Source organism: Schistocerca serialis, chromosome 4, assembly GCF_023864345.2.
Source record: "Schistocerca serialis cubense isolate TAMUIC-IGC-003099 chromosome 4, iqSchSeri2.2, whole genome shotgun sequence".
NCBI classification, from domain to species: Eukaryota; Metazoa; Arthropoda; class Insecta; order Orthoptera; family Acrididae; genus Schistocerca; species Schistocerca serialis.
The window spans coordinates 856,953,029-856,980,759 of NC_064641.1; the positions used below are offsets into that span (position 1 = coordinate 856,953,029).

Genomic DNA, 27,731 nt, shown 5'->3' on the forward strand with positions numbered 1-27,731 from the left:
AACTATTACACTCAGCTAGAAACATATCTTCAAAAAGATAACTATGTCACACTGTACTACTGTTGTTAATTGTATACATGTTGCTCAGTAATATGCAGAGGTTTGCCATGTGTTGCCACACGTTATTGTAATTAGGAACCTGCAAGTAGTGCATGTATTACAGTGCCTTTTTATTTTGTTTTCTCCAGGGTTCAGAGTTTGAAAGAGCTATTATGTACGTGTGTTGGGCACTGTGCAAGCTGCATGAACCTGAGGCAATTCAAGGACTCTACGCTTGGAGCAAGGAAATTGCTGGAAGAAAATTTCTGTGGCTTAAAGCAGCTGCAGAGCAAGCAGCTAGGAAGTTAGTATTCGATATCCTGCAGTGTGTGTGTGTGTGTGTGTGTGTGTGTGTGAGAGAGATATATATATATATATATATATATATATATATATATATATATATATATATATATATATATATATATATATATATAGTCTTAGCTTTTAATAAAATACTTGTGAATGTTGATTGAAAATTCAGCTGTCAATCCTTCTGAATAGGTGTGAAATAGCAGCAGAAAACTTTGCAAAGTTGGTGATTCAAGAGTGTACATCACCACAGGATTCTCCTACACACAATAATGAAGAATCTAGAGAAAGCTCTTCTCCAAGTCCTGTGAAACAGATATTGAGGTCAGAGATGGAGCATCACATTTTAGGCTTCATGGCAGACCAGGTACTGTCTCCAGTCTTATCAGTGCTAATGAATAGTGTGATATTTTCTTCCTAAATAAAACAATGATTTTTTTTAGGTGACTGAAAGCTACTTGGCAGTAAACAGTTGGGATGATTTGATAAAGTGGAAAGAAAAGGAAGCAGAGTTATGGGGCAATCAGAATGGTGGTACTCCACAAAAATATGTAAGTTCACTGCATCCTGCATTCTTTTAAAGCTGAAATTCAGCAATTTTTTGCAGTGATTAGAATCTGAAAGTTTTGTCAGTGACACTGACATTGGTAACAACCAGTTTTTTTTTTTAATTTCCAGCTAAGTTAATGTTGCCTTTTTTTTCATATTTTTGTCAGCTCACTGAGCTGAAGCAGAGCAAAAATGGGAGTGAGTCCAGGGAATTTATTATCAGTCTTCTGTTAGTCATTGCTCATTTTGTTACTTTTCACATGTTCCTTTCATTTCCTCTGTATCCATCATCAGCTATTTCTAGGCCCTCCCTCCCTCCATCCCTCCCCCCCCCTCCCCCCTTCCCCCCCTCACTCTCCCTCCCTCTCCCTCTCTCTCCCCCCCCCCCCTCCCTTCCCCCTTCTTTCTTTTTTTCCCATCTCTTCTGTGCTTTTACCTGCTTTGCTGATCATTAGTTTTCATTGATGATTTCACTTTTTGTGGTATCAGTAAAACATGTAATTTTTAGTAATGTTTGCATAAACAATGTTATGTTTATTTCTTAAATGATATCTTTTACAGTTATTGAATCGTGTAACACTTTCTCAAGCCAAAGCTTTAGCAGCATTTGACCGTGATGAACTTCCTGGTGCATCTGAATTGGAAAAGTGGCCTAGTATTTGGGCTGGCGAATCGACACACCATGCTAAAAATTGGAGCAGTTACAGACTGCTTGGGGAAGCCAATAATGCTCTCATGGGTATTGCGTTAGAGATGTCACAACAGGATAAGGATGAAACTACTCGGTAAGCCCTAGTTGTCTGGATCTTTAGACAAAAAATTCATGAAAATGTATCTTAGATAATATTGTTTGTTTTTAATGCAGAAAATTTTGATATTGTAATTGAATGTCCCTCTGAAACATTTACTAAAGTGTTCAGTTTTCTCTTATGCATTAACGTTATCAGTAAATAACACAATAGGTAGTAGAGGGACATAATTTCTTCTGTGATAGAATCTCCTTGTTAGTTTCGTACACCACAGAACTAATCTAAATTAACTCTTCCACAACCTTCGGTACTAATGCCAAGTAAAACTTAACCTTTATACATTGAAGTACCTGAACTAGTTTATGAAAAAAACTTACAATTGGGTGACGAGATGTTTTACGTCAAGTGTTTGATTTAGTAGGCAAACTTCCTCATCAACTACTACAACAGCTACAAGAAATTGGCAAGTGGTAGTGTGTACTGTAGATATGAAAGTGTGTGTCACAGATACACCTTGTGTGATGGACTGCAGAGTTGCCTTGTGAAACAGCTGGTGTAGATCACACAAGTCTGACATCATTGTCTCCATTTTGTGTATAGTGAAGCAAGAGATTTGAAGTAATCTGACCTTAAAACTTGGTTTACATTCAAACAGTTCATTACCGAACCTGAGTTCTTTGTCAGAACTTCATCTGGTAAGCTCTCTCAACAACCACTAGGAGCCTGTAATAGGACTTTTGGAACACCCTGTATAAGAGTAGGAAAAGGTAAGTTCCTGCTTACCAAAAAGACACACATTAAGTTGCAGACATGCACAATTAAGACAATTGCACAAAGCTTTCAACAAAAGCCTTCATCAGCAGAAGAGAAACAGAGGAACACACACCGTTCACACATACAAGAATGCATTCTGGCTTGAGTTGCTGGAATTGACGGTAATGTGTGCTTGTTTGTGTATATGAATGGTGTGTGTTTCTGTCTTTCTCTTTTGCTGATTAAGGCTGTGGCCAAAAGATGTGTGCAAGTGTCTTTTCATTATGCCTGTCTGCAACCTAACGTGTCTCCTTTATGGTAAGCAGCAATCTCTCTTTTCCTACATTGTTGTTATTCCTACATGGAATTTTCAATCTTTGCTGTGTAAGAATGGTTTTAGGATAACTTCATGATGCTGAATCCTAATATATCTTGGTTCTGCTTGAATGACTCTAGTTTTTGAGATTGTATGTTTTTCTAAGAAATACATTACATAAAAATTATGTTAATAATTTTATTACTAAAAATGATGTAAAAATATTACCAAATCATTAAAAACAATAAATGTACCACACAGTGAAACAAGACTTTGAATATAACATCAAGTTCTCAATTATCATTGTAGAGATTTCCTGTTGTCAGGATTTCCAGGAGAATCGTATTGCTTGCTCAAGCAGTAGTCTGCCATCATATATCTGTTCCATGTATCCTGATAGCTTTCTTCCATCACTTTCACATCCTGGCGAAACATCTCTCCTTATCCTCACTGAAATTAACACAATTTTCAGGAAATCATCGTAAGTACAAGGTATACAACTTTGCTTCCTCCGTAGTGAATACAACATTAAAATATTGCAGAATTAAATTTCCTCCCCTCACTGTCTTCTATAAACAGAGTATTGCCTAGATGAGTGCTATATGTGATGACACAATCAGTCTGCCAAAAATTTAAGGCAAAGTTAACATATGATAGAAGTAACTATATTCCCTCACTGTTCCTCCCAAAGACAAGGCTGTTTGAATAGTTCAGACTTTGAAAAGCAATTTGGCAAGCTCATTCTGATTGTAACTTGAAGTTTCTCCAGTAGAGTGGTGCACACTATTTGTTTATGCATGACAATTACAGTAGTAAAACATACTATTTTGTTTTTGTTGTATTTACTGGAAACCCATTCGCAGCTGTGGGCTTCTGTACGCATCCTACTACGCCGTATTGTGGATGTATATTTACATACATGCTACCTTGAGTTTTCCTACAATGCTATGCACATCTGCATGTTATTCTGAGCCGTTGACCTCGCACTGCTTCAAACGAGTTATGTCAATATCTCGGTCAATAAAAAAGTTTTGAGGATTTATCATACAACATATGTGCCTTATTGCGTTCTATTGTTTGCAAAAAAAAAAAAAAAAAACCTCATTGCAGTATCTTGAAGCCGGCCGCGGTGGTCTCGCGGTTAAGGCGCTCAGTCCGGAACCGCGCGACTGCTACGGTCGCAGGTTCGAATACTGCCTCGGGCATGGTTGTGTGTGATGTCCTTAGGTTAGTTAGGTTTAAGTAGTTCTAAGTTCTAGGGGACTGATGACCACAGAAGTTAAGTCCCGTAGTGCTCAGAGCCATTTGAGCAGTATCTTGAATCATTTGAGATATGACAATTTTAAAGACCTGTTGATTTGTAATGTGCAAACTTTAAATAAAATTTCAACATCTTATCTACATTTCATTCACTGCAATGTATGAGCTAAAATCAACCAAACGCAAAGTGTACACAATATGGTTTTATCTCTGCAAATTCTTTAAAATTTCATGCAATGTTTTACTTAATTGGATGCAGCGCAGTAAGTGCGACGGATAACGAAAAGAAATTTGGTTCTTTATCGAGTGAAGAAATCAGACTGTAAGATGTCCAAAAATCAAATTTTTGACCTAATAGTTTTTGAAAAATGGGATGATAAGTATTTTGTATCGGCCATAACATCATCTCACAGCACAGGCACCAATATTTGGCGAACAGTACAGCCATAACAATAGCTGCCTCAGCATGGAACACAAAGAGCATGCCTGTAGCAATGAAAGGGTTGACACACACATGCCTACCTATGGTGTACGTGTTGTCATTAATTAATTCTATTTCATCTGTGATGTGTCATCTTGAAATAAGTATGGATCAGATTTTAAGCATGGTTCTCCAGCCTTAAACACATTCAAATTACACTCAGATAAGAATTTCAGTCTGGCCTTAACAATGACTGAATGGCTGCCTGCTGAAACATTGTTAAAGGAATTAGTGATTTTCCAGCCAGATTACGAAAAAAAAGATAGCTGGAAAAAACTTAAAGAATGATAAAAAATAAAATATGTAAAGGCTTTTGCAGTTTGTTGGTTCAGTATAATGTTACAGAGTTGCTACCCATCAGTGCGCAGGATAATTGTGATCTTTGGGAAGTGTATTGTCTGTTCCCATCTCTTGGCAAAATGCTCGTATGTCACAGCCTGTGCCGTATAAGTTATTGGCAGTGGCACATTCAAATCCTGTGGCAACCAATTCATAACATTTTAATGGCTGTACCATTTGTTGTTTACGCAATGGTGATATCTATACAAGGACGCAACTGGAACTTTGCTGTTAGGTGAGAAAAAAGAATGTTCAATCCAAAATGTTGCTTTACATGCAGGTTGATGCAATTAAAACACAATGTTATTGTACACGTAAAGGGTTGGACCGATATCTATGTTGTGACCGTATAAGATCGTGACACATGACAATCATTCGCATGCAGATGCTTGTACCTGTCACTTGTCTACACAGTGCATCTGCTTAATTACGTTTGTGCATGGGCGTTGGCATTTTCTTGGTCTTATTACTGCTTCAAAAATACATTCACTGGAGTAAATATTCACTATGTTGGTATAGCTTAATGGTTTGTATAAGATGTCAGAAACTGTATGTGGTATTCTGTTTTCTTGCAAACAGGTTGGTGGAATGGGGAGAAAAAATTGAAGATTGTCTGAAAGTGGCTCAATTCCATCTCCAGGAGGGCATTCGCCACTCTCCTTCAGAATTTATACAGGAGGCAACGCTACTGCATTGCGCTGCTTCAGCCCTGAGAGATAATTTTAATGGCCACTCAGCTGTAAATACATTTAAAATGGTGAGTATGAAAAATATTCTCTCTCTCTCTCTCTCTCTCTCTCTCTCTCTCTCCCTCTCCCTCCCCCCCTCCTCCCTTCTCCTCCTCCCTTCTCCCCCCTTCTCCCCCGCACCCCCTCCCCGACATGAGGATCATATTTTCAATAAAATGTTTGGCATGTACCATGAATGGGTCTAACAACTTGTTCAAGGTGTAAAATAAGTAGTTTGCTCGTCTCTTTGTAAAACCTTTTATCCATTTTCTTTCTTTTTTTGTGTTATGCAACAAAACTAATAGTTTTCTCCTTAGTTAGAATCCAGCTTGCCCATATGACAATGTAGAACTAAATGAAAGTGGACAGGTGTGATGTAATGTTTTTGAAACAGTGAGAAGGCAACAATTAGGGGGCAATAACTTAAGGCCTTACAGTAGAATGAAACAAAGATATAACAACTCAAATAAATTTGTGGTAATTTAGGTCTCTTACTGACTTACATCACAATTATCACAGTAAAAGATAGCAGCCCAGGTAATCCACCTTGTTAAAATAAATTGTGGTGGAAAAGCTAAATCTGGCAGTCTCTCTCTAAATGTGGCAACACCTAAAAGTGCTTTCAAGAACACCGTCAATAGTAAAAAAATTCAGCACGTGCCTTAATTAAGACTGCCAGAACTTTCAAACCTTTGCATTTTGCGTGTATTTTTATCGTGCTTGTAGAGGATATCCGCATATTCAGTGTCATATTGTAGATGTACTGTTTCGGATACATGATGCAGCACCTGTACTAAACATGTAATGTGCTTTATGTTAGGATAAAATATTTTAATTGCATTTCTGCCCATTATCATATATGGGGCAGCATTGCTTAACCATAGGATCCTTTTTTTATTTAAATTTATTGGCACAGAGTATATTGACTTCTGTCGACATTTACAGAGCCGAACTAGAGCACTTGAGTAGACTATGAAATTTTCAGGCTGTTAACAGAATTTGTGAAATTACTAATGTTCTGCACTTTCGGCGTAATTTTCATATAGAAAAATCGTGAGTATGAGGTGGTGTTATGAGAGTCATTCAAATACATGTACTGAGGCCAGAAAAATTATATAATATGCATTATAAATATTTAAATTCATGCAGTTATGTTGGTGAAATCTTAGAAATGTGCTTTCATCCCCAAATGGCCAAAACATTCAAACACAAATGTCAAATGCATTTTCATAGAAATCCGGGTGCTATATTGATAAGCCGGAACATTATGACCACTCTCCACCACGGGACTGAGTACACTTGGTGGCGTTGTGAGCCTTTGGCATTGTAAGGAAAGTATATCAATGGAGCAGAGATGACCGGGGAATCATTATAGTGACGATACAGGCCAGAAATGAGGAAATCCACTGACATTGATGATGGCAAATTGTTGTGACCTGGTGCCTGGGAAAAGCATCTTAGAAACAGAAGAGCTGTTCATGTACTACTTTCATGAACAACTTTGGAAAGAGATTAAAGGATGGTGAAACTCTGAGTATGTTTTCTTGTTCTGTTAAAGCAGGATAGGCAATGATGTGTTGCAGATCTGATTGTTGAGTACAATGTTGGTGCAGGCACTAGCGTTTCAGAGCACACCGTTCAGTGCATATTGATGCACTTGGAGATTCGCAGCAAGCAATCCTTGTGTGTTCCCATGTTGGCCCAAAAACACTGTTAAATAAGGTTCCCCCTCCCCTGTGGGTCTAGGGGTTAGAATAGGTCCGAGGTATTCCTGCCTGTTGTAAGAGGCGACTAAAAGGACTCTTTCAGTTTCCGCCCCACTCTATGGTTTGACCTGCCAGTTTCAAAATTCTACAGAAGTGCAGATCATATGGGGAATGACGCCTTACATTTTGCATGAATGCCATTAGATTCGATCTCCTGAATCTCTTGTCATGGCTTGGCATCTCCAACTGCAATTCAACTATTTGGGCATGGACGCTTTCCAGAGTAGGTCATCTTCTTCCGTTGACATGAGGAGGAAGGAGGACAGGAGACAATATTGGATTTCTCCCCCCAATATCGAGCACGGTAGCAAGTCCATTGTGGTGGGGCCTTCATGTACCCATGATCCCTGACATCACAGGGATCGCACTGCTGATGCCTGAGCTGTAAACTTCCCATGTATGCCAAGGAGTAGATGCCTGTCTTCTTGGGCATCAGGTCGCCCGGCAACGGCCATCATGCCAAGTGGCCTTTGCTGTGGCTGGGTGGCGCCCATGGGGAGAGCCCCTGATCGAAGTGGGTGCCATCGAGTGGATGACCCGCGATGAAGTGGACTAAGTCATCTCTTGCAGGTGACCGTACGGCACCAGCAGTCTCTAAGAAGGGCAAGATAGAATACAATGCCGACAGGTATGATCCTAAATCGTTTCCCTCCCTCACTACACCATGGGAGGAATGTAGAGCTACAGAACAGAGAGAGCCATATTCGCCTCGGTTTTTAGTCTGTAGCAGAACCGATGGATACTCTTTTCTACCTACGAAGCCTCAATTTTTCATTGAACACCTTGAGGATAAGTTTGGAGAAGTGACATTGCTGTCCAAGATGCGAAACCGGAGCAGTCTTGATTCAGACAGCATCGCCAGCCCAGTCCCGAGCATTACTTGCCTGTAATAAGCTGGGTGATATTCCTTTTTCTGTCGCTCCCCATAAAAGCCTCAAGATGGTCCAGGGGATTATTTGCTATCGTGACCACCTTTTGCAGCCTGACGATGAGCTCCACGCCATTGTAGAATGGCAGGGTGTTCATTTCATCCAGCACGTTTTCAGCGGACCCAAAGACACCAGGGTTGCTACCGATGCCTTCATCTTGGCATTGGAGGTTGATTCATTGCCTGAAGAGGTCAAGGCGATGGTTTACCACTGTGACGTTAAACCATGTGTCCCTCCCCCTATGCGGTGCTTTAAGTGCTAGAAGTTCAGGCACATGTTTTCCCGCTGCACTTCCAGCACCACATGTCAAGACTGCGGACGTCCACTGCACCCAGATACTTCATGTGCGCCACCTCTCACATGCATCAGCAGTGGAGAGCACCACTCCCCCTGCTCACCAGACTGCCCAATACTCCAAAAGGAGCAGAAAATCATGGGTACAAGACCCTGACCGGTTGACTTACACAGAGGCTAAACGTAAATTCGAAAGATTATACCCCATTCGGTTGACGTCGACATATGCTGCAGCTACATCACCATCGCCGTCCAAAGTGCCAGTGATTCCTCACTCTGTGTCGCAAACAGTGGGCCCTCCGGGCCACCATAATACATCTGCCCCTTTGGTGGTAGGGGGCACATCTTCCTCTGTTGCTCCCAAAGCACCTACTCCAGGAGCAAGGCCCTCCCAAACGCAGGGGACATCGACCGCCTCCCCCCTGCCAGAGAAGCAACAGCCTCCTCTGGCTCTTCTCCTGCAGAAGGGGTTCGTTGGGACCTTCTCTCCCAAGGTCTCCACTAATGCCAGGGCAGACACTCACCAGTGGCTCAAGGAGCCAAAAGCTGCTAGACCATGAGCTACATGGTCTTCCTCTGTGCTGCTTCGGAGAAATCTTCCCAGCAAGCCCCTAAAGAGAAGTGAGAGAGCAAGCAAACTAGATAGTAGTCTGCTAAGAAACAAGACCCTCTGGTGGCCCCAACACCACCACTCGCTATCAATTCTACATCTGAGGGTGCAGCGGAGATCTTAGCTTCCCCTGCGGACCTGGATCTCACTGACACCTCATTCACCATAGAAATGGCTACAAATACTCAAGTCAGAGGCAGCAGGTGACCCTGAGGCATAACCTGCCTCCTTTCTCGCTTCATGCCTTCCCAGCCTCCTTTCTCGCTTCATGCCTTCCCAGCCTCCTTTCTTGCTTCATGCCTTCCCAGCCTCCTTTCTTGCTTCATGCCTTCCCAGCCTCCTTTCTCGCTTCATGCCTTCCCAGCCTCATGATAATGTCCTCCTCCAGTTAAGCATTTGTTAAGCTTTACACCTGCTTTCTGCATTGCCCTCCAGCAATCCTGGTACCCGGTAATGCGGACTCCTGCCCTCCATGGCTATAAGGGATATTACAGGAACTGTAACAACTCGAATGGAGTGTCAGGTTGAGTTTGCGTCTATATCCTGAACTCGGTATGCAGTGAACCTGTGCCCCTTCAAAACCCTCTCGAAACTGTGGCTGTAAGGATAAGGACAACACAGAAAATAACTGTCTGCAATGTACGAGGGTATTTCGAAAAGTAAAGATACAATGTCTCGCAGTCCTTAAATAGAACATTTATTTAGAAAATGTCAGTTACATCTTATTAACTGGATTATTTGTTATTTTTCGACATAATCAGCCTCGTTATCCAAACATATGTTAAGTCGGTGCACAAGCTTTTGTATCCCACAGTCATAGAAGGTTGCCACCTGTTGTCGGAACCACATTTCAACTTCATCTTTGATCTCTTCATCGTCGTGGAATGATTTTCCACCAAGATGTGACTTCAGGTAATGGAAGACATGGAAGTCGGTGGGCGCAAGGTCCGGGCTGTATGGCGGATGGTCCAATAAGTCCCATTTGAATTGAGTAGTGCTTTGGTTATGAGCGCTGTGTGAGGCCGAGCGTTGTCATGAAGCAATCGGACTCCACTTGTCAGCATTCCCTTGCGTTTGTTTTGAATTGCCCTTTGAAGACGTTTCAAAGTCTGGCAATCTGCAGCAGCATTGATTGTCGTTCCAGGAGGCATAAATTCCAACAGAAGAATGCCTGCCTGTCCCAAAAAAAAAGCCACGATTTTCCTCGCTGAAATGGACGTTTTGCATTTCTTGGCTTCTGGTGAATTCAAATGGCGCCGTTGCATTGATTGATGCTTGGACTCAGGTGTATAGTGATAAACCCATGTCTCATCACCTGTCACAATGTGATCAAGAAACTCATCACCTGCTTCACCATAGCGTGTGAGGAAGTCAAGTGCAAAGCCCATCCTTTTCTTTTTGTGTTCTTCTGTTAACAGTTTTGGAACCCAGTGCGCTCACTATTTCCTGTACCCTACCTTGACAGTCACAACGTCATAGAGTTGTCATTGACACGTCCAATATGATCTGATGCAATTCTTTCAATGTGAGGCATCTATTCACACGAATTGATTCCTCCGTTCTCTGAAGAAGGGCATCAAAGGTCACAGATGGCCGACCTGTTCTTTGTTCGTCATGAATATTGGTCCTACCTTCAGAGAAATGACAACACCATTTCATTACATTTTGTCAATTCATAATGTTCCCATAAACAGAAACAATTTCTCTGTGAACATCTGCTGGTCGCTGAGCTTTTGTGCGAAGAAAATGTATGATGGAGCGCACTTCGCATTTGGCGGGATTCTGAATCGGTGCAGCCATTTTAAACGTGACCTACACCAACCAGAAGCAACGTTCAACTGCCGAACGACCGCGAGGAGAAAGCTAATGGTTCAAGGTTAACACCAGTGTTGCCAACTTGCTCGCCAAAACACTTCTGTTCCTCTGGCGTACGGTGTATCTTTACTTTCCGAAATACCCTCATATATCATCCTCCAGATGGTGCAGTACCCCGGAACGCATTGGCTGCACTGATTAATCAACTCCCTAAACCTTTCCTACTTTTGGGAGATTTTAACGCTCATAGCTCCTTGTGGGATGGCCCAGTTCATACTGGCTGAGCCAGAGATGTCAAAAATTTACTGTCACAACTCGACCTCCGCCTCTTAAATACTGGGGCCATAATTCATTTCAGTGTGGCACATGGGAAATATTTGGCCATTGATCTCTCGGTTTGCAGTCCTGGCCTTCTCCCATATATCTACTGGAGAGCACATGACGACCTGTGTGGTAGTGACCACTTCCTCACCTTCCTGTCACTACCCCCACATCAGGCCTATGGATGCCTGCCCAGATGGGCTTCAAAGAAGGCAGACTGGGAAGCCTTCACCTCTGCTGTCACCGTTGAATCTCCCCGCCCCACATGATAACTTTGATGTGGTGGTTGAGTAGGTAATGACAATGATCGTTTCTGTGGCGGAAAACGCGATCCCTCTTTCTTTAGGGTGCCCCGGCAAAAGATAGTACATTGGTGGTCGCCAGAAGTTGCTGAGGCAATTAAGGAGCGTCGGCGAGCTCTACAGCGCGATAAGCGGCACCCTTCCCTGGAGCACCCTGGAGCCTTTAAACGGCTCCGTGCTCGCGTTCGCCAGCTTATCAAAATGTGGAAACAGGCGTGTTGGGAGAGGTACGTGTTGACAATTGGATGCCATATGTCACCTTCCCAAGTCTAGGCAAAGGTCAAAAGAGTGTTTGGGTACCAGACCCCAACAGGTTTTCCTGGTGTTAACATAAATGATGTGTTATCTACTGACGCAAATGCAATTGCCAAGCACTATGCTCACACCACTGCATCAGAGAATTATCCCCAGCCTTTTGCACTCTCAAAAGGCAAATGGAAGGGAAAGTCCTCTCGTTCACTATACGCCACAGTGAACCCTATAATGCCCCATCAGTCACATGATTAAACGTCTCTACAAGCGACATCTCTTCGTCATCTTCAACCAGACCTGGTGCGATGGTGTCTTTCCATCGCAATGGCAGGCGAGCACAATCATTCCAGTGCTCAGCCCCAGTAAAAACATGCTTCATGTGTATAGCTATCGGCCCATTAGCCTCACCAGCATTCTTTGTAAGCTGCTGGAACGTATGGTGTTTCGGCGGTTGGGTTGGGTCCTGGAGTCACGTGGCCTACTGGCTCTGTGCCAGGGCGGCTTCTGCCTCGGTCGCTCTACCACTGATAACCTTGTGTCCCTTGAGTCTGCCATCCGAACAGCCTTTTCCAGATGCCATTACCTTGTTGCCGTCTTTTTTTTATTTACAAAAAGTGTATGACACCACCTGGCGACACCATATCATTGGCATATTATAAGAGTGGGGTATCAGAGGCCCACTCCCGATTTTTATCCAGAATTTCCTGTTGCTTCACACTTTCCGTGTCAGAGTTGATGCCTCCCATAGTGTCGTCCCCCCCCCCCTCCCCCCCCCCCCCCCAATCCAGGAGAATTGGGTCCCGCAGGGCTCTGTATTGAGTGTATCTCTATTTTTAGTGGCCATTAACGGTCTAGCAGCTGCGTTTCGTACTGCTCCTCTAGTACTGGTGTTACTGAGTGATGCCTGCAGGGAGCCATCCACAAGGTGCAGTCATGGGCTCTAGCCCACAGCTTTCAGTTTTCGGCCACAAGGTAGTGTGTTCTGCACTACTGTCATTGCCATACCATTCATCCGGAACCAGAACTTTACCTTACTGATGATCTCCTCACTGTAGTGGAGACGTATTGATTTTTAGGATTCGTTTTCAACACCCAATTGACTTGGCTTCCTCACCTTCGTCAGTTTAAGCAGAAGTACTGGCGGTACCTCAATGCCCTCCACTGCCTGAGCAACACCAACTGGGGTGCAGGTGGCTCTACACTGCTGCAGCTATACAGAGCCCTCGTTCAGTCCCACCTTGATTTGGGAGTCTGGTTTATGGTTCGGCTATGCCCTTAGCATTGCATTTACTCGACCCAGTGCACCACCGTGGCTTACGACTAGCAACAGGAGATTTTAGGAAGAGTCTGGTGACCAGCGTCCTTGCGGAGGCTGGAGTCCCTCCACTGCAGGTCAGGCATACACAACTGCTCGCCAGTTATTTTGCACACGTTTGTAGTTCTCCTGTGCATCTGAATTACAGTCTCCTTTTCCCACCCACGGCAGTTCATCTCCTGCATCGGTGGCCCAGGTCAGGGCTTACAATTGCAGTTTGCATCCAATCTCTTCTATCTTAAGTGGAGTCCTTCCCTTTACCACCTATACTCCAGGTCTAATCGCATACACCTCCATGGTGTACACCTAGGCCACGGCTTTGCCTGGACCTTTCACATGGCTCAAAGGACTCAGTTCAGCCCGCTTCTCTCCGCTGTAACTTCATCTCGATTCTTGAAATGTACCAAGGCCATGAAGTGGTTTACACCGATGGCTCGATGGCTGATGGTCACGTCAGCTTTGCATATGTACATGGAGGACATACTAAACAGCGTTCCTTGCTAATGGCTGCAGTGTTTTCACTGCAGAGATGGTGGCTCTCTCTCTCTCTCTCTCGTGCTCTTGAGCACGTCCTTTCATGCCCTGGGGAGGTTTTTTTTCTGTATACTGACTCCTTGAGCAGCCTACAAGCTATCGACCAGTGCTACCCAGGTCATCCTTTGGTAGTGACCATCCAGGAGTCCATCTATGTCCTGGAACGGTCTGGTTGTTCAGTGGTGCTTGTGTGGACCCCAGGACACTTCAGAATCCCAGGCAACGAATTTGCTGACAGGCTGGCCAAACAGGCTACACAGAACTGCTTATGGAGATTGGCATTCCAATATCTGACCTGCATTCAGTTTTACAGCGCCAGGTTTTTCAGCTTTGGGAGACGGAATGGCATAGTCTCAGTACGCTCAAGCTGTGTGCCATTGAGGAGACTACAAATGTGTGGCAGTCCTCCATGTTGGCCTCTCACAGGGACTCTGTGGTTCTCTGCTGGCTCCGCATTAGCCACGCTTGGACGACCCACCGTTACTTCCTGCTCCGCGAAGACCCGCCTCAGTGTTGATGCGGCACCTGGTTGACAGTGGTCCATATTCAGGTGCACTGTCCCACTTTGACTGCCCTGTGACGAAATCTTCGGTTACCGGACTTGTTGCTGCTAATTTTATCTGACAACGCCTTATCGGCTGATTTAGTTTTACGTTTTATTCGTGAGAGTGGGTTTTATCATTTGATCCACCCTAGTGCTTTGAGGATGGAGGTTTTAATGTGTTGCAGAGTGGCTGGCTTCTCCTTTTTATTCTCATGGTCAACAAACCATGGTACTCTGTTTTCTCATTTTAATCTCTTCTACCTGTTTCTTGCGTTTCTGTAGTTGTCCTTTCCCCTTTTTTCCATTTAAGTGTTTGTTGCCCTTCCGTCATTCTTGGGGTTTTTCCTTTCTCTCCATTTTGTGTTGTCAGTCTTGCGTGTTCTATTCTCATCCTTGTGGCATTGTTTAATCCGGAACAAGGCAAGTAATCAAAAGCACTGTGATAGCTGTGGACTATGTGAACATTATAGTGGACTGCCTGCATTTGTTTGTGCTTGATGTCTTTCCCAAGTGTGATACCTACTTTCACCAGGTCAACTGTCCAAGATAGGCATAGGTGCCACATACCTTTTGGAAACCCACTAGGGACTAGCTGAATTGATGCCATGCAGAATTGCTGCAGTGTTGCTTTCAGAGATGGATCTCTCACTCTACTGAGGAGGTGATGTAATGTTTTGGCTCATCACTGTATTGCTTTACTTGAAGTAGGAAAAATAGAGAGAGAACAGGAATAGGTACCAAGCGAGGTGGCGCAGTTTGGGAAGATGATGATTCAAACCCGCATCCAGCCAATCTGATTGAGATTTTTCGTGGTTTCCCTAAATCGCTTCAGGCAAATGCTGGGATGATTCCTTTGAAAGCGCACAGTCGACTTCCTTCCCCATCCTTCCCGAATCCCATGTGACTGATGATCTCGCTGTTTGGTCCCTTCCTCTAAACAAATCAACCACCCAGGAATAGGGGGAGAAAGATGTTCCAGAAAATTCTGTGGCCAAAAATGGTGAAAATGTAAATATATACCGAAGAACAAAAAAAAACTGTGTAGGAAACTCCCAAAACTTTGACATAATTCATAAGAACATGATACCTTCTTTAGAAATATAAAAAGAATAGAGGAAAGTGCAGACTGAATAAACAAATATTCAAATACTTCAACAAAGAGAGCAAAAGCAATTGGATCAGTGGAACTCGAAAATATCTAAAAGGAATTGTTTCTGAAGGAGACATCCAAAAACAGAAAATTAAAGACTTAGAGGTTTTTCAAGACAGAACAAAAAAGGAGACAAAATCTTCACCATTTAACAAAGGAAACAGCAGATTGAAAGGATGAAAAAATATGAGGAAGAAAGAAAAAATAAACAGCGCTGAAAAAAATCAGAAGTAATTGTTGTTCATATTCCATTCCTTCACGTCCATGTCTGACAAATTTTTGAAGTTCTGTAAAGTAGTTATAAAATTATTATGATTTTTTTTTTCTTTTGTTCTGATTTTGTTCTTTCTTTCTAAAGAATCTTTGGATTAGGAATCAATAAGTCTCTCTCTCTCTCTCTCTCTCTCTCTCTCTCTCTCTCTCCAGCCCACCCCTTGGTAGATTTCTTTTTAACCACTGACAAATATCTTTGATTTTTCAGAAAAAAGTCAGTTATCTGCCTCAACTGGATCAAATTAAGTGTTAACATCTCATCAGAGAAAATTCCCCCAACACGTTGACTTCTTGCTCTCCGATGTTTCTTAAATGGCATGATTATTTAGTAAAATAAAATATATGCCTGAGTCATTAAGAGTGCGCTTCCGAGCTGATCTTCATACCCCATTTCTGTTGAATAATTTTGAAGCACACTCTTTTTCTTTTTCTGCTTTTCAAGTGTCAATGTCGGTCTCCAGTAGTGCTTAGTAACTCTTGTGACTGTTGATATATGTTTGCATCATTCTAAAACACTCAATGAAAAAGGGGAAAGGGTTTCTTTGATCCTTTAAAACAATTAAAATCAGAGTGTATATATATTGAATTTAATCAACAAACTGATGCTAAATGAACATCCTACATAATTAAATAAACTGTAATAAGTTTCTTTAAAATACCAGTGCATTCTACACTGAACAGCCAAAGAAACTGGTACACCTGCGTAGTATTGTGTAGGGCCCTTGCAAGTACATAGAAGTGCTGCAACACTATGTGGCATGGACTTGACTAATGCCTGAAGTAGTGCTGGAGGAAACTGGCACCATGAATCCTGCTGGGCTGTCCATAAATCTGTAAGAGTATGAGAGGGTGGATATCTCTTCTGAACAGCACATTACAAGGCATTCCAGACATGCTCCATAATGTTCACATATGGGGAGTTTGGTGGCCAGTGGAAGTGTTTAATCTCAGAACAGTGTCCCTGGAGCCACTCTGTAGCAATTCTGGATGTGTGGGATGTCCTGCTGACATTACCTAAGTCCATTGGGATGCACAATGGACATGAATGGATACGGATGATCAAACAGGATGCTTATTTGTGTGTCACCTGTTAGTCATATCTAGATGTATCGAGGATCCCTTATCACTCCAACTGCCCATCCCCTACACTATTACAGAGCCTCCACCAGCTTGAACAGTCCCCTGCAGACATTCAGGGTCCATGGATTTGTGAAGTTGCCTCCATACCTGTACACATCCATCCACTCGATACAATTTGAAATGAGACGCGTCCAGCCGGGCAACATGTTTCCAATCATCAGCAGTCCGATCTCAGTGTTGATGGGCCCAGCCTAAGTGTAAAGCTTTGTATTGTGCATTCATAAAGGGAACACAAGTGGGCCTTCAGCTCCAAAAGCCCTTATTGATAATTTTCATTGAACGATTCACACGACGACACTTGTTGCTGCTCTAGCATTGAAATCTGCAACAGTTTGCGGAAGGCATTTGTGTCATGTTGAACGGTTCTCTTCAGTTGTCAGTGGTCCTGTTCTCGCAGGATCTTTTTCTGGCCACAGCGGTGTTGGAGATTTGATGTTTTACCGGATTCCTGATATTCATGGTACATTCATGGAATGGTCGTACGGGAAAATCCCCACTTCATTCCTAGCATGGAGGTGCTGTGTCCCATCGCTTGTGCACAGACTGTAACACCATGTATCAAACTCACTTAAATCTTCATAACCTGCCATTGTAGCAGCAGCAACCGATCTGCCAACTGCACCAGGCTCTTTTCATCTTATATAGGTATTGCTGACCGCAGCGCCACATTCTGCCTGTTTATATATAAACAATTTCTTTGGCACTTCATTACAGAATATTTTCATTTCAATAACTGTGTTTGGTATGCCTGTTTGGAAATTATTATTTTATTCGTAGCTGTTAATTTTCAGCAACTGTATTGTTATTTCAGAATGAAATTGCTGTTAGTTGCAAATTTTTTGCTTTACCGCTTTCGACAAATTATCTTCAGGAGCTTAAAATTTTTTTTACCAGATGTCAGAATCTTCTTTTGTGAAGTAGATATTGACATCTGCTAAACCAATATTCTTTAATGAACGAGATATGGACATCTACTAAATTAATGCTAAGCTTATGAAGATGACAAATTAGTTTGTCAAAACAGGTAAAGCAAAATAAACACACATTTGCAGCTGTCAACTGAATTTTATTTTGTAATTGTTATTATAATTATTGTTATTGATTGACTGATCTACTTATTTCAGACTTGTAGTGATGAGAGTCTGGAGAAGACTAATTCTTGGGCCCTTTGTCGTGCTTTATGGTGGGCACATACATTGGAGCAACTTGATGTAAATGACGGTACAAATCCAGATGATACAGGAAATTTTGAAGTGTTAAACCAAATGAGACTGACAGCTGCTCGTGTTGCTCGCAAGGAGGGCAACTTAGCATTGGCTCAGAGATTGTTAATTGAGCATGCAGCACACAGGTGGCAAATATTGACAAACCATGATAGTGGTGGATTGTTGGAGATAGCTTGCCGTGTTGCTGCTGACTCTGATTTGCCTTGGGATGCTGAAAAAGCTCGTGCATGTTCTGAAATAGCAAAATTATTGTACAGGTAAGTAGTTGCTTGAAGTAACCATAACTCGTGTTAGTGACTTTTCAGGCTTTCCCAGTAGATCTGTTGCAAATACACTTCTCAGTTATCTGGTGACAAACAGGAGACATGTATTTGCATACCTGGTACGTACAAAAATTGCTTGAGAAAACTATAAAATTACAGGGTGCAGAAGGGCTGGCTGCTCCGATCAGGTTTTGTTAGATGATCCAAGGTAATTCTTTCCGGTTACTACAGATTTGTCCCTCCTGAGATAAAGATTGGATGAATTTCAGACTCTGAACCTACTTGACATCTGTTTGTCATTTCCTGGACTCTTGTGCATGTACTCCCACAGTGGATAAAGCTACTGCTCTTGTCAAAATAGATTTATGTGGAAATAGATTGGTCACTACGAAGAAAATTGTGCTGTTGTCAGCACTGGTTTTGTCTACTCTCATTCATGCTCTTCCAAACAGAAAGTGTGGCCATTCAGAGCATAATGACTTTCCTGTGTCTTGTATATGATGTCTGTTAACTTACCAGTTACCTTTACTTATGTGAATTTTGTCATTTGGCTTTCATCACATCTCTTGATTTCTCTCTTCATGGATAAACCTTAACTCATTAGTCAGTGGAAGTGTGCTGAATAAACAAATAAACTCTAATCTTTGGGCTTCTGTCTAATCCCATAAATTCGTGTTGGTGTATCAAGTGTGTGTGATTTTTGAAGTGAAATATACTGCAACTGATCTAAATGTTCAAAACAAGAAAGAAATGTTTTACTGGGGATATGGAAGTGGTTTTTAGTGTCTTACATTGTAAGGAAAACCTACTTAATTTGTGTGGAAGGCATTAAATGGGCATCACAGAGCTTTTAGAAACTTAGAATGGCTTTAAGACATTAACATTGGACTATTTTCATATTTTGAGTAGTAGTAAATTTTTGATATTTTGAGATGTGTTTTTGATCCGTCATCTAAAGTAATATTATTTGAATTTTTTTGTTATTTGATATGTGCATTATTGTTATGTCATTTATAAGTATTATAATTTTCAGCTGTGATCAACGTGAGGAAGCATTAAATGTGTGTGTGATAGCAGCACAGCAACAGCCTTTGCCAAGAACAGAAGGGGCTGAAAGAACAGCACGTATTCTTCTCACATTTGCCAAATGGCTCCAGGAAGGTCACTCAGTAATGGACAACACTCGTGATTCCATATTGCAGTTACTAGCGTGTCAGCTGGGACCAATTCCAATTGGACCTCATGGTGTAGACTTACAAAGTAAGTGTTTCTATGTCTTCAGTTGTGTGTGTGTGTGTGTGTGTGTGTGTGTGTGTGTGTGTGTGTATGTAAGAGAGATTATGAGCATGTTACGATAAAGGACAAAAACAGTCTTCTTTAGCAGTAGTTGCCAGGACAATGGAGCTGGGTAGATGTACACCTCACTAAAATACAGACAAATTCAAATTAGAATTTCCCATCAGATGGTCTTCTACCAGAGGTGGTTGGCACCCTGCTTTGCCCGAGCTACTGAGTGTCTTTCTTGCAGAGTATTCCACTGGAGTTTATCATCTCTGTAATGCTTTCGCGATTACTAAATGATCCTGTAACGAAGCGCGCTGCTCTCCGTTGGATCTTCTCTCTCTCTCTCTCTCTCTCTCTCTCTCTCTCTCTCTTCCTCTCTTCTATCAACCCTATCTGGTATGGATCCCACACCGGTGAGCAGTATTCAAGCAGTGGGCAGACAAGTGTACCTAAACCTACTTCCTCTGTTTTCGGACTGCGTTTCCTTAGGATTCTTCCTATGAATCTATGAATCTGTCTGGCTTCTGCTTTACCGACGATTAATCTGCTTCAGAATAGTAATAAATGATTACAGTGTACTATCAAGAAAGTGTCACTGTAAATACCACTTTATAACTTTCTCTGAATTCATTGAAAGAGTCAGTGCACATATTTAAGAGAATCCAATGCAATTGATACAGTCATTAGCACAGATCATCCATGTAAGTGAATCAATGACATAAAATTTGGATACATATCCTGCGTGTTCAAGGTAATACATATGCTTCGAGATTTTTAGGATGAAGCCAGTCAGTCACTGCAGTTTGATCTTGTGTTCATTGAAAAATAATACTGCAGGATGAATCAGATTCTTCTCTTATAAAGATTTTCACAGTAGAGTGCAAAAATCAACCAGAGAAATAGCAGTAGACTTCCACAAAGTCCAGCAGACATCCTCATTGTTGCCAGAACAAAATTTGTAGCCAGTCTTCATGTCCTAAGTGCTGTGTCCTGTGTGGGTATCTATCCCCCCTCCTCCCTGCCATTTTTTAAAAGTTACAAAATAAATTCAAATGAACTTTAGTGTGAAAACTGCGAATTCTTGGATAGAAAGAGGGGCATCTGCAACACTATATTTCTTCAGCAACACAGTGCTCCTGCCCACATACGCCAAGTGGTACAAAACTGAATGACACATAATTTTGGCTTGTTTTGGTCTAAGGAATTTGTCTTATTACACATGGAATGTAATTGAAAGGATCTCCAATAAATCTTGACATTCTAATGTGATGCCACTAATTTTTGTCTATGACGAGTCATTATGTCGTGCATGCGCTCGCTTTGGACAGAAATTGGAGACTGTTATTATAGTGCAAGGGAGGTATACATTGAATGTATGTGCTTGTAGAGGTCCCTCATGAACTATGCAAGGGAGGTTCAATGGTGACTCAAGTTACATTATGAAATAAGTTTTATTATGTTGACTTTTTATCAATCTACAAACCTATATTTCCTTTTGTAAATAATCATATTATATTCTGTTATTCAAGCAAAGATCTTGAATTAATATTTAAGCAGGGAAGAGCATTAAAATTACAGAACTAGAATGTAATTTATATTGTAACTCATGTTACAAATTTGGGACATCCTGTTGTTAACGTACATTTTAAGTCAAAAGCGATCTCTAAATATTTGGAGTATGGATCTGGTCTTTATCACAGAAAATGTGTATTAGGTTGGCTTTCAAATGACACAGTTACAGATTTCTAAAAATAGTTATTCTGTATAAAATATTGTAGTATATTGTATTGAAAAATGCAAGCCACATGATGTTAGGCAACTCGTGTTACTTGCGTCTTATTGTTGGAAGCAATATAGCATTATTTACCAAATAAGATAAACTTAACATTAACATTTCACTTTTTAAACACTGTGAAAAATTCTAAGAGCATGATGTAAAAAGTAAATCCAGTTAAAAGTCAAAAAACTGAAAATTCCTCTTACATTGACATCAGGTGGATTAAATTTCTTTGTAATTTTGTTCTACATGTACAGAATTTCATCCAATTCTGCAGGTCATTTCCAGTAGTGAGCAGCACACTCCATTGCACTCATTAGGTAAGAATTTCCAAAAATTACGTGTACTTCTCCAGTGTAGAATTTACCATTATATTCTACTTTGTACCAGTCTCCAGTTTTCACATTTTCTCTAGTTTGTTCACTGTGACGATCTTCAGCAGGGAAATTCTTTGGAGATAACAAATATGTTTGTAGTACTCCTTTCTTGTTGTGAAAGCAGTGAATGCGAACTCACTGCCCCCTGGCCGCATGCACCTGCAACTAATACAATAATCCATGTTCAGTGACAGCTATGACTAGCTGCGGGAGCCTTGTACCTCTATTGGAGGATACCTTTCTATTCATTGAGAGGGATGGTCGTCTGCAGTGTCTTGTATGTCATAAAGTATTATGTATGTCATAAAGTATTTAATTCTGCTAAGAGGTACAACATACGACGATATTATACACGTCTTCACTCAGCGCACTACAATCAGGTAGAAGGCATTGCACACAGAGAACTGGTAGCCAGGCTTAAGAGCGACATACCAGGAGACGTAAGTTTAAAAATGGTTTCGTAATATGGAGGGTATCAAAACATGCAACATAGTTCGTGTTCTGTAATGCGTTTATAATTTGCAGGTGAATGAGAGTGGAGAAAACACTACTGAATTTGCAATTCGAGCAAGCTACAGGGTCGCTCACATCATTGCGACGGGTGGCAAGCCGTTTTGGGTGGGACCACTCGTAAAATCGTGCATGGTAGCAGTTGCAGAATGTTTGTTTCCAAGGGAGGTGCAGGCAATTGAAGGGGTTTGTCTGTCGAAACAAACAATGTCTCGTCGAATCCTGGACATGGCAGTGGATTTAGAGACACAGCTCTGGAAAAAGGTGGAGAGGTTTGTTGTATTTTCACTAGCGCTTGACGAAAGCACTGACATATCGGACTCAGCTTGCAGTCTTTGTCCGTGGTGTCGACATGGAGCTGCAAGTAACTGAAGAACTCTTGGATGTGGTACCACTCAATTACACCACAACAGGACGTGACATTTTTGAAGCTGTTTGTGAATCAGTGGACAATATGAATTTGCCGTGGGATAAGCTCCATTCTGTAATGACAGAGGGTGCACCACAAATGATTGGGCGTCGTCAAAGTTTTGCTTCTCGTTTGAAAAATAAACTCGGGGACGAATTCGGGAAAGACATTTTGACTCTTCATTGTTTTATTCACCAAGAGGCACTGTGTGCTGAAACAGTAGAACTAGGTGGCGTAATGAAAGATGTCGTGAAGTGTATGAATTTTGTGCGGCATCACAGTATGAATCATCGCCAGTTCAAAGGATTCCTGAAAGATATGGAAGCGGAGTATGGGGATATACCTTACCGCAGTACAGTTCGTTGGTTGAGTCGGGGAAAAGTTCTTGTTGTTTTCTTTGCCATTCGTGAGGAAATCTCTCTTTTTCTCGAAATGAAAGGGGAAGAAATACGTTGTCTGAAAGATATAAAATGGATATCAGACCTGGGTTTCCTAGCTGACATAACTATGCATCTGAATAATTTAAATCTGTCATTGCAGGGCAAAGGGCAGCTAATCATTCACATGTACGATCGTGACAGCATCATAGTCTGCTATGATCTTTGCTACTCTGTCAAACAAGAGAAAAAGTGTGTGTGTAGGCACGAAGGATCCGTAAACCTTTTTCATCACCCTATCGACTGCAGTGTTGCACTGAAAGAGAGGTGAGTTCGGTTTTCTCCCTCAGTCAGGCCATTGAGAAGCCTAGTGTAAATAACACCATGGGAAGAATTCAATATTCGATGGGCCTTGACATGAACAGGTTAGCAATGGAGAAGCTAACCTGCAAGCAATTGTTATGCCTGGGAATCACAATTAGTCTCCAAAAGCCAAGTGTCATTGCATAAATAACAGCAGGACTTCAAAGGGGTGGCAATTGCATCAACATGTGTCCGAATAATAAATGGATTAACCGTAACAAAGGACTGACCTCCTTCAGTATGTAATACCACGAGGACCGAGGTGCAGCTGGGAGAGTCTTGTAAAACAATTGTTTCTTTTTTATTTCCTGAACATCATATTTCCTGGTGTAGCATGTCACCATGTCTTAGCAGCTAAGAGTATGAGGTTGTCGATCTTGTAAGATGCAGCTAGCACATCAAAACGCTTGCCTTGCCGCCTGTGTCAGCCAGCCGTACCACGTGCCAGCCCACTTGAATGGTCACAGCGAGCAACACGGCCCCCAGGAGCAGGGAGTGCTCTGCGGCTCAAAATGCAGCCGACGAGCTGGAATAGTCTGCTTTGGGATGAAGACTATGCAACACTTTGCAACAACAAACTGTGCTCGATAGCCCCTGCCCCCCCCCCCCCTCCCTCCCCCTGGTGTGGGGCTCACCAGTCTTTGGTGAGTTCATGCATGGCTACCCTGGGGCTCCAGCCTCTGCAGCACCTTTTCCATCCATGCTGCTTGTCTGACCTCCTGCTATTCTTTTTCCCTACCTTGGGGAACGTGTTTGGGATATTTTGGGAATGTGTCCATTTGCAGTAGTTGGACATCAGAAAAGTCCCTCCAATGTTTTTTTTTTTTTTCATTCTTTCTTTTTTTCTTTCTTTCTTCATCCTACGTCTCATATCTTTCCTCTGCTGTAGGGTTTGAAGTTTCTCTTTGTTTATTCTTTTTTCCTGTGTGCTCCTGAAGGCTGGCCCACACATCTGATGCATAAAAGGTGACTTGGTAACACGTAATTCCCAGCCCCGGGTAGACAGGCAGGGTTCACACAGCCAGGGGTGATTGACTGAGCTGTTACCTTCCAAAATTGCCAATTAGTCCCTCTGTCAGGAGTTCGGAAGGTGTGACCTGCGGGGTGAACAGTCTCCTAAGGCAGGTGAACCCTACTCTGAGGGGGAGCCCAGAGTTGGAAGGAGCACACCATCGGAGACGCTGGCAGTCATGGGGGATTTTCGCGTGATGAGCCAGTCACCAACTCAGCCTACGTCTGCAAATGAAGATAGAATGAAGCTAAAGATTCCAAGACTCTTCCAGCTGCACCTCGGTTTCTCGTGGTATTACATACTGAAGGAGGTCAGTCCTTTGCTACGGTTAATCCATTTATTATTCGGACACATGTTGATGCAATTGCCACCCCTTTGAAGTCCTGCTGTTATTTATGCAATGACACTTGGCTTTTGGAGACTAATTGTGATTCTCAGGCATAACAATTGCTTGCAGGTTAGCTTCTCCATTGCTAACCTGTTCATGTCAAGGCCCATCGAATACTGAATTCTTCCCATGGTGTTATTTACACTAGGCTCCTCAATGGCCTGACTGAGGGAGAAAACCAAACTCACCTCTCTTTCAGTGCAACACTGCAGTCGATAGGGTGATGAAAAAGGTTGACGCATCCTTCGTGCCTACACACACTCTTTTTCTCTTATTTGACAGAGTAGCAATGATCAGAGCAGACTATGATGCTGTCATGGTCCAACCGTACGTTCCAACTCCCCCAGGGCTTGCCACTCTTTGGTGGGTTCGTGCTTGGCTACCATGGGTCCCCAGCCTTTGTGGAATTTTTTCCCTTCTGTGCTGCATGTCTATCCTCTTGCTATTCTTTTTCCTCTCCCTTGGGGAACATGTCAGGGGTATTATTGGGAATGTTCTGCATTCTGTCAGTGACTTTAAGAACAGTCTCACTTGTTTTACGCTCACTTTTCCTTTCTTTGTTTCCCTTCTCTCGTTCCTCTGCTTTGGCGTATGAGGTTCCTCTTTTTCTTCTTCCTCCCTGTGCGCTCCTGTAGGTCGACCCACGTGTCTGATGTGTAACAGGTGACTGGGTAATGCGTAGTTCCCAGCCACGGGTCGACAGGTAGGGTTTGCACGTACCCCCTGGTACAGGCCAGGCCCAGGGAGGGGTGAATGCCTGAGCTGTAACATTCCCAAATTGCCAATTGGTCCCTCTGTCAGGTGTTCAGGAGGTGTGACCTGAGGTGTGAATAATCACCTAAGGCGAGTGCACCCCCTTGTGAAAGGGGCCTCCCAGATGGAAGGAGTGTGCCATTGGAGACACTGCCAATCATGGGGAATTTCCTCACGATGAGTCAATCTTCCCACTCAGCATCTACAAAATACAAACGTAATGAGGCTAATGATTCAAAGACCCTTCCTGCTGCACCACGGTTCCTTGTGGTCTCACGTACAGAAGACGGTCAGTCTTTTGCCACAGTAAATCTGCTGATTCTTTATAAAGGTGTTGATGCAATTGCAGGCCATGTGAAATCCTGCTCTCATGTACGGAATGTCACTTTGCTATTGGAGACCACTTGTGACACTCAAGCACGACAACTGCTAGCTGCCTTGCTTCTCCACAGCTACCCTGTTTGTGTCAAGGCCCATAGAACTTAGAATTCTACCCAGGCTGCTCGATGGTCTAACCGAAGCAGAAATCCAGCCTTACCTCTCTGATAAGGGTGTCATTGCCGTCCATCGTGTAATCAAAAAGGTTGATTCCTCCTTAGTGCCCACCCATACTCTCTTTCTCACCTTTGATAGAGTAGTGCTTCCATCCAAGATCAATGCAGGCTATGAAATTATCACAGTCTGGCCATACATTCCCAACCTGATGCGCTGCTACCAGTGTCATTGTTTCAACCACACTAGAATGTCTTGTCAACACCAAGCCAAATGTGTCACCTGTGGCAGGGATGCTCATGAGGGCGATTGTCCACCTCCTTCTTCTCGCTGTATCAACTGCAATGGCATCTGTGCTGATTCGTCTTGGGATTGTCTTGCGTGTCTTGATGAGCAGGCTGTTCAAGAGATCTGGCTAAAGGAGAAGGTGCCTTACCCAGTTGCTCGCAAGTTACTGGCTAGTTGCAAACCCTGTGGCTTCTCATCTGGTACCTACAGTTTTGTTCTTGTTACCCCTCACTCCATGAAGGACTTGGACACGCAGACATGTGACCTAAAATTCACCTCTGAAGTTGTGAAATCGCCCAGTGTCAAGGTACCATCACCATCCCCCCCTCCAGCTGTGCAACAAGCAGTCCAACTCTCGCCTCAAGGGATTCAGCCACCAACTACACAACTGGTAGGCCGGAAAGGGCAGAAGGAGTACTCCTGTGAAGAATTCCTCTGTCCCTCCAGCCAAACACCACCCGAGTCTTTCTCTAACTGGAAGGGCTCGGAGAAGTCCACCAAAGGCAAACGATCTTCTCCTTCACCAACTTGAAGATCCTCTTCGATGGTGTCACCGTGTGGTACCCTAGCGTCGGCAGCCTCTGTATCGCTGGTGTGCAACACCAACCGTTTTTCAGCGTTGGACTCCACAGACTGCCCGCACAAGCATACCGATGCTTCTGTGGCCCCTTGGAGCAGGATCCTCCTGCTTCTGTGCCATGTAGTAGCGACTCTACACCAGCTGTCACTCAGAGGCTGCAGAGTTGATACTCCTACGTCTCTTCCTCGTCTTGACTGTCCTCCAATGGAACGTTCGTGGCCTTTGGTCCCACAAGGAGGATTTACGGCTGCTTTTAGCACCGCAGCATCCCTCTTTGTACTCTGTCTTCAGGAAACAAAATTGCGCCTTCACAACCGCTTTGAGCTTTCTCATTGCTTCCCGATTCGTTTTGACCTTCCCCCTGAGGTTGGCATTCCATCTCATGGGCATGTCACGCTGCTCATAGTCAACCCATCTCTCTGACCTTCCCTCTGACCATTTATGTCCCTCCATCATTTGATGTCACCAGGGCAGACTTCGTTCAGCTTATTGGGCAGCTGCCTCCTCCATTTTTGCTACTCGGTGACTTAAATGTGCATCATCCTCTGTGAGGTTCTCCCAGGACTTGTCAAAGAGTTGCCCTCTTGGCTGAACTTCTTAACCAACTTAACCTCTTCTGCCACTGGAGCACCCACTTTCCTTTCAGACTCCTCACACACTTATTTTCATTTGGACCTATCCTTTTGCACTGCCCAGTCGTGAGTGCTGCTTCTGACACCTACTCAAGCAACCATTTCCTGTGTGCACTCTGTTTGCTGAATCCTACTCCATCTGCATGCACGCCCAAATGGCAGCTTACTGAGGCTGACTGGCAGCTTTACTCCTCCCTGGTGACTTTTGAAGAACACGATTTCCCCAGTT

At 42.9% G+C, this 27,731-nt stretch overlaps 1 protein-coding gene across 1 annotated transcript in view; it reads left to right on the top strand.

The window, feature by feature from the left end:
* LOC126473496 (serine/threonine-protein kinase SMG1) overlaps positions 1-27,731 on the top strand; it is a 353,891-nt gene that overhangs the window by 161,955 nt on the left and 164,205 nt on the right. Inside the window, exons 19-25 of the mRNA XM_050100581.1 lie at positions 189-343; positions 544-718; positions 795-902; positions 1,462-1,685; positions 5,378-5,555; positions 17,896-18,254; positions 19,294-19,520. Of these exons, the coding sequence (XP_049956538.1) occupies positions 189-343; positions 544-718; positions 795-902; positions 1,462-1,685; positions 5,378-5,555; positions 17,896-18,254; positions 19,294-19,520 (1,426 nt within the window). The remainder of the gene's footprint in view (positions 1-188; positions 344-543; positions 719-794; positions 903-1,461; positions 1,686-5,377; positions 5,556-17,895; positions 18,255-19,293; positions 19,521-27,731) is intronic.